Source organism: Telopea speciosissima, chromosome 4 (assembly GCF_018873765.1).
Source record: "Telopea speciosissima isolate NSW1024214 ecotype Mountain lineage chromosome 4, Tspe_v1, whole genome shotgun sequence".
Taxonomy (NCBI): Eukaryota; Viridiplantae; Streptophyta; class Magnoliopsida; order Proteales; family Proteaceae; genus Telopea; species Telopea speciosissima.
Genome location: NC_057919.1, coordinates 60,998,206 through 61,005,120, shown reverse-complemented (window position 1 = coordinate 61,005,120; position 6,915 = coordinate 60,998,206). Strand labels below are relative to the sequence as shown.

At 47.6% G+C, this 6,915-nt stretch overlaps 2 protein-coding genes across 2 annotated transcripts; both read left to right on the top strand.

Annotated features, from left to right (window-relative positions):
• Nucleotides 1–285: 285 nt before the first annotated feature.
• LOC122659495 lies at nucleotides 286–1,209 on the top strand. The gene has a single exon (XM_043854600.1). It carries the CDS (start codon nucleotides 286–288, stop codon nucleotides 1,207–1,209), a length of 924 nt encoding a protein of 307 aa, XP_043710535.1.
• Nucleotides 1,210–1,288: 79 nt separating this feature from the next.
• On the top strand, nucleotides 1,289–4,138 carry LOC122659494. The gene is made up of 4 exons (XM_043854599.1): nucleotides 1,289–1,594; nucleotides 2,571–3,161; nucleotides 3,322–3,468; nucleotides 3,623–4,138. Exons 1-4 carry the CDS (start codon nucleotides 1,289–1,291, stop codon nucleotides 4,136–4,138), a joined length of 1,560 nt encoding a protein of 519 aa, XP_043710534.1.
• Nucleotides 4,139–6,915: the final 2,777 nt, after the last annotated feature.

Below are 6,915 nucleotides of genomic sequence, written 5' to 3'. Positions count from 1 at the left end.
AACAAGGTTAGAAGCATGTACTTCGTTAGCCAACCAGAGAAAAAATAGAAATGCACTTCTGATCTTTCTAGTTAGTTAGAATAATGCAGTCATACTTCAAATATTAATCCCTGTTTTGGTAATAGATGGTTATGGGCCTTTGTTATTTCTTTTTTTTTTTTTTTGCTATAATGAGCACAACCATAAAGCCCAAGAATATAGTTCAGGGGGAAAAACGAATTTTAAGTATTTTCCTATTAGCATCAGGAGTTTGAGAGACTACCAAGTTTTTTAGTCCTATCTCATATGGGATGCCCGGCAGTGATTTTCATTCAAGAAGAGATCGATCGATTTGAAGTTCCGTTTAGGTTTTCGCTCATCGCCAAGTGTGCATATGGAAGGCCGTCCATCTTCGAGGTGAAGGCAGGTATTCAGTCCATGTTCCACCTGGTTGCGGATGTTGCAATCTCCAGTTTGGATCAACGCCCCCTGCTCCTTCGGTTCGTGGATCAATCGAATTTTGTGAAGGTGTGGCTTAAGGAGCAGGTACATATCAGAGGCTTTCCCTTTAGATTTTTCAAGTGGTCTAGGCACTTCAGGCCTGGCACCGAGTCCTCGATCGTTCCGGTGTGGGTCTCGTTCCCAGGATTGCTGGTGAACCTTTACCAAGGGAACTACTTGCGCTCGGTGGTGGGTGCAATTGGGAATGTCACCAGGGTAGATGGGGCAACAGCAGGGTGCACGAGAACTGTTGCAACAAGGGTTTGTGTCGAACTGGACCTGAGTGATCACCACCCGGAGAAAGTTTGGATCGACTGTGGGGCAGATGGGTTCTTCCAGAAGGTCATCTATGAACGTTTGCCTGCGTTTTGCACTACTTGTTCCAAGGTTGGTCACTTCGCGGAGAATTATAGGAGAACGCAGGGGAGGGGTGCTGCCTCGGGTTTGGATCGTGCAAAGGGTAGGGGCGACAACACAGAGGTGAAGCAGAGTGGCGGCAATGGAGGTGTGAACCCGGGGGCGGTGGAGCAAGTTGCTGGGCAGGCATCGGGGGAAGCAGTGGTTTGTGATGTAGGGGCAAGAGAAGTGAACAGAGCACTGGTGGCTCACTCCAGTGTTTTCACTAGGTTGCAAACCGATCTGGGAGCGCATGGTAACCAGGCAGTGGTGGTACGGGACGAGGTAGCTTGTGCGCAGGATCATGGTGCGGCTGTTGGGGGGTTTCCCTAGTGTAATGACCCCGTGAGTGGAGGGTGCTGAGCTGTTAGTGGGGCAGGACCAGGTTCCTTGGGCTGAGGGACTGCCATCCATGTTGGGGGAGGGGGTTGGTGGAGTCTGTCCGCAGGGTGTTGGCGGGGAGGAGGAGGTTTTGAATGGCCCAGGGGAGGAGGTGAAGGGTCTGCTGGACCTTGCAAGGGGTATGGGCAGGAAGGAGGGGGTTTCGGATGTGCTGGATTTGGTGAAGAGGCTGCCGCGCTCTCACCTTCGTGGCCTCGCCGGAGGGCCCAAGGGTGACACTTGGACTGAGGCTGGGCCCTCTGTAGAGGGTGACCAACAGAACTGTTTGCAGGCATTGAGAGCTTTTGGGTGCTCATCGCAGAGAAGGGTCAATGGGGTGAGTAAGTTTATTCGTAAGAACCGGCAGGGGGAGGGGGACCCCCCGATTGATTCCAGCTCCATCGCGCCTAAAACTCCTCAGGAGCGTCGTATCACTAGAAGCATGGGCCCTGGCATTAAAAAACCCAGATACAGTTATTTAGAATGAATTGTTTGTTCTGGAATTGTCGCGGTTTAGGAAACAAGCCCACGGTTAGGAGGTTAAAGGCACTGGTTAAGGATTATAATCTTGATTTGGTAGCAATCGCAAAGCCGAAGGTCTCCTTTGATAAAGCCTCTCTGGTTATGAAAAGTATACATATGCAGCATTGTGTTAGTAATGGGCCGGATGGTGCTAATAGACTATGGATTTTTTGGAAAGGCCACGTTAAGATGGAAGTGGTGGTTGATCATCCTCATTTTGTCTCGGCCATATGTGAATCCGCAAGGTTTAGTGCCTGATTTTGTCTCATGATGGGTCATACCCCTTGTGCGTTAGTGGAAAGGAAATCAGTCTGGGAGGCCCTGGGTGCGTATTTGGAATCGGTGGGTTTACCCTGGGCGGTCTGTGGAGATTTTAATGCAGTGATGGCCCCCCAGGAGAAGCTCGGTGGGTGCCCCCTTGTGTGGTGTCGATGGAGGACTTTAGTTCGTTCGTGAGTAGATGTGCGCTAGTGGATGCGGGTTTTGAGGGGAATTGTTTCACCTGGTCTAATGGGCAGAGTGGGGGTAATCTGATCAAGGCCAGGCTTGATAGAGTCCTCTATAATCTCGATTGGCTCTCGACATTCCAGGTATCTAGGGTCCAACACTTGAACAAGGCCTGCTCGGACCATACGCCGATGTGTTTGGGTTTTTCTATGTCACAGGATCGATTTTATGCCCCATTTAGGTTCCATCAGATGTAGACGCTTCACCCAGCATTCAGAGATTTCGTGGCAGACTGTTGGAGGTCAACTTTTGTGGGTAACCCCCTCATGGTGTTGTTCTTGAAGTTAAAGTTTCTTAGAGGCCGGCTCAAAGTGTGGAATAAGGAGTGTTTTGGGAATATACACCAGAATGTGTGTAATGTGGAGGATGAGGTGACTAGAGCTGAAGTGGCATACGAGTTTGAACCTACTGAGCAAGCATTGGGGGAGCTTCAGGGTGCTCGTAATCGGCTAAATTTGGTACTACTGCAAGAAGAGATTTTTTGGAAAGAGAAATCCAGAGTGAGATGGCTAAAGGAAGGGGAAAGACACACCAAGTTTTTCCATGATGTAGTCAATGTGAAGCGAAAACGGTGTGGCATTGGCAAAATTAAAAATGGGCAGCGGGAGTGGATTCTTGACAAAGTGGGGGTGCAAGCTGAAGCAATCAGGTATTTCTCTGAAATAATCTCCTCAAGCCAGACCACGGCTTGTGAGGAGTTGTTGTCCACCATCTCGGCAATTATCTCTGCGGAGGAGAATGTTATGCTTGCAGCTGTGCCGCTGTTCGACAAAGTGAAGGAGGCTATTTTCGCTCTTTCTAAAGACAGTGCACCTAGTCCAGATGGGTTTACAGGGCACTTCTTTACGACCTGCTGGGACATTGTTGGTGCAGATGTTTGGGCAGCGGTGCAGGATTTTTTTTTAGGGTGGGTGTGTCCCTAGAAGCTTCACGTCCTCTCACCTCACCCTTATTCCCAAGAAGGAGGTTCTGGAGACTATGTCGGATTTCAGGCTGATAAGCCTATGTAACTTCTCTTATAAAATTATTGCCAAGGTGATTGCTACCAGGTTGGCTGTTCTACTGCCAAATGTCATCTCTGAGGAGCAAGGAGCATTTGTTAAGGGTCGATGTATCCACGACAATATTGCCTTAGTGCAAGAAGTGGCCCAAGAAATTAATAGAAATGCCAGGGGTGGTAATGTAATTATGAAGTTGGACATGGCTTAGGCCTATGACTGGTTGGAGTGGGGCTTTCTGGTGGAGGTTTTATGCAGATTTGGTTTCTCCACGGAGTGGATTCACCTCATAGAGAAGACTCTTCGGAATTATTGGTTCTCCATTTTATTTGACACAGGGCCGGCTGGTTATTTTAAGTCCACACGGGGGCTCAGGCAAAGAGGACCCCCTCTCCCCTCTGTTGTTCATTTTGGTTGAAGAAGTGTTGAGCAGAGGCCTTATAAAGCTCTTTGCGAAGGGCCGTGCAGGTTTTTTCCACCTCCCCTTAGGGTGCCCAGGTATTACTCACAACCTCTTTGCGGATGATACAATTATTTTTTCTAACGGCTGTAGGTCGAAGTATGAGGCCTGTTCTGGGCAGCTCGTGAATCGCCGCAAGAGCTACTTTGTGGTGGGCCACAAGACACCAAATCGGTTGGTCAAAAGGGTGAAGGATATCACGGGGTTTGAGAGGAAGGTGCTGCCTCTTACCTATTTGGGGGCACCCCTGTACGCAGGGAGGCTCAAGGTTTCTTATTTTGAAGACATTTTGGCTAGGGTCAGAAAGAAGATCGCAAGGTGGAAAGGCAAGCTGTTGTCGGCAGGTGGTAGAGTGATCCTACCACCGTCATGCAGCGTCAATTCTATTTCTTAAGCATGTTCTCTCGTCAATTCCTATTCATATCCTAGCCTGTTTGGATATTCCTCGCACCGTCATGCAGCGCTTTAATTCCATGTGTGCTAATTTTTTGTGGGTGATTCGGAGTTTGGCAATAAGCGGCACTAGGTTAGTTGGTAGAAAGTGTGCAGACTGTTAAAGGATGGGGGTTTGGGGGTGCGGCTTCTAAGCGAATTAAATGTGGCAATGCGGCTCAAGGGCCTTTGGCGCGCGTTATCTGAAACCACTTTGTGGAGCAGGTTTTTCAAGGCAAAGTTCCTAAAAGGTACTCACATAACCTTAGCGCCTCAGTTGGTCCAGGGCTCTAAGTCCTGGAAGACGTCCTTGGCGTTGAGGGATGTTTTGGTTGGTAATTCTGTGTGGTTGTTAGGCCATGGGAGGGTGTTGTTTTTGGCTAAATAATTAGAGTGGGGAGGACCCATTGATTGCCTACGTGGATGGCGCGCTGCATGTCAACACGAATCTGTGTGTTAAGGATGCTCTACGGGAGGATGGAAGTTGGGATGTGGCTGTGGTGGATAGGATTGGCAGTGCTGTGATCCATGACAGAGTAACCAAGGGCATGTTTTGACTGTCACCAAGGGAGGATAAGTTAGTGTGGTCACCAGCAAAGGATGGATGTTTCTCACTTAAGTCGACGTGGCACACGATTCGTAGGACTCACCCATTGGTCCCCTATACGAGATGGATTTGGAATGGTTCTGTCCCTTCCAAGAATGGTTTCTTCTCGTGGCAGATGCTATGTGGATGTATTGCCACGGATGATGCGGTTATGCGTTTGGGCGTCCCTCTGGCATCTAAATGCCTCTGTTGCCAATGCCCAAAGCAAAAAACAGCGACGCATGTCCTTGTCTGTGGGATGGTGGCGGCAAAGGTATGGTCGTTTTTTGCGAGGTTGTTTGATGTACAATTGATTGACACTCAAGAAATCAGGCCAAGGGTGTGGTTTTGGAACCCCAAGGGCTCTTTTAGAAATGTTTTCAGCTATTTGGTTGGAGTGGTCCCATCGTTTATTATGTGGGAGCTATGGAGGGAAAGGAACAATAGGAGGCATGGGAACTGAGGGCAATCAGCTAATATGATAATCGCTAGGGTCATGCGATGGATTCGGGAAATTCCCTTACCCACCTTCCCTGCGGCAGTGGTCAATATGAGGGAGGAACTGGCGCTCCAAGTCCTGAAACTCAGCCCTCCAGTGCCCAGGCAAAGGCTGCCACGACCTGTGTACTAGTCCCCCCCCCCCCCCCATATGGCATGAAGCTGAATGTTGATGGCGCTAGTAAAGGCAACCCAGGGATGAGTGGAGGAGGGGGCATCATTCGCAATCAAGGGGTGAATCTGGTAATGGCGTTCTCCAACTTTTATGGTCACTGCACCAACACCGAGGCGGAAATGAGGGCTTTGTTAGATGGGCTGAGATTATGTGACAGCATGGGGCTGGTTGGATGCCAAGTCAGCTCGGATTCCAAATCCATTGTGCAGTTTATTGCCTCGCAGCCTTGTAAGGTGTGGAAGTGTTGGTACTTGTTTGACGAGGTGCTACGTCTAGTGGAGGCTTTGGGTGTGAGTGTGACATTCTCATTTAGAGAAAGTAATCGTCCAGCAGATTACCTTGCGAACAGGGCTTGTGAAACTCTAGGAAATTGTGTTTTTCTGACACAAAGGGACCTCCCTCATAGCCTCGCTTGCATTGTAAGAGAGGATAAGGCAGGTCTTCCAGTGTTTCAGTTTTAGGCTGCTTGTTTTTGTTCCTTTTCTTCTGATGTATGGGAAGGGTTTCCTAAGGTTAGAGTGGTCAAGAGGTTTCTTTAAATGTATTTTTGGGTCTGGGGTAAGGCGGGTTAAGTCCCCCCCATGTATCTCCTTCTAGTGGTTTTCTAATAAAATCCTAGGGGCCACCCCGGGTCCCAAAGAATTTTCAGGGTAAAAAAATAATAATAATAATAAAAAACTGACATAAGCAGTCGTAGAACAACAACAACAGCAACTCAGCCTTATCCCAACTAAATTGGGTCAGCTACATGAATCCCTGCAAAGATAACAACAAAAAACATACTAGTAAAAAGAAAAGAGCAGAACATCATCGCCAAAAACTCAGGGATTTTCAATGCTTTAATTTTCCCGTGTGGCCAACTAATATTTGAGTTGTTACCTTAGATCCTACTTGTCTACAAGGGTATAAAAAATTTGGTTTGGTCCAGTTTCAATCGTGTGTTTTTTTTTCTTCCTCATAATACCAATTTGGTCCAGTTCGGGCCGATAACGAGATCAGTTTGCAAAAGCCCAATCTGAAATCGATAATAGAACCTTAAAAATAATGGTTCAGTTAGCCAGGGCAAGTTTTTCTAATGAGAAACAAAACTAAACATATTAAGAAAATAAAATATTTTCACCATCCTCCTTCCACGATCCAGAGAGCTTCTATACTCCAGCTCTGTTTGCCCATTTATGAGCGATACACATCACATTCCTTGACTTCTTAACCATATTTACATGATTAAAAAGCTTCATCAGTTCTGGAATATCAATCAAAATATTGAACTAGTCCCATGGTCAATTCCTAACATCTCCCTACATTGGCCAATCAATTACCTCTTGACAGTCCGTCCAAACTACGACATGAGCCTACCCCTGCTCCAGTGTTCCTTGCAGTCCTCGGTAAATTCCTCACAACTCTGATTCTTGCGAACTCCCTACAAAATCATTTCCCATAAAAGTTGCAACAAAGTAAGATTGAGACAACGAAACATTTG

Excerpts from the sequence above, each read along its gene's own strand:
- LOC122659495 (XM_043854600.1), top strand. The coding sequence starts at position 286 with ATGGGATGCCCGGCAGTGATTTTCATTCAAGAAGAGATCGATCGATTT.
- LOC122659494 (XM_043854599.1), top strand. The coding sequence starts at position 1,289 with ATGTTGGGGGAGGGGGTTGGTGGAGTCTGTCCGCAGGGTGTTGGCGGG. Across the intron at positions 3,162-3,321 it reads GGGACATTGTTGGTGCAGAT|GTGATTGCTACCAGGTTGGC; the intron begins GTTTGGGCAGCG and ends ATTATTGCCAAG. Across the intron at positions 3,469-3,622 it reads GAAATGCCAGGGGTGGTAAT|GGCCGGCTGGTTATTTTAAG; the intron begins GTAATTATGAAG and ends TATTTGACACAG.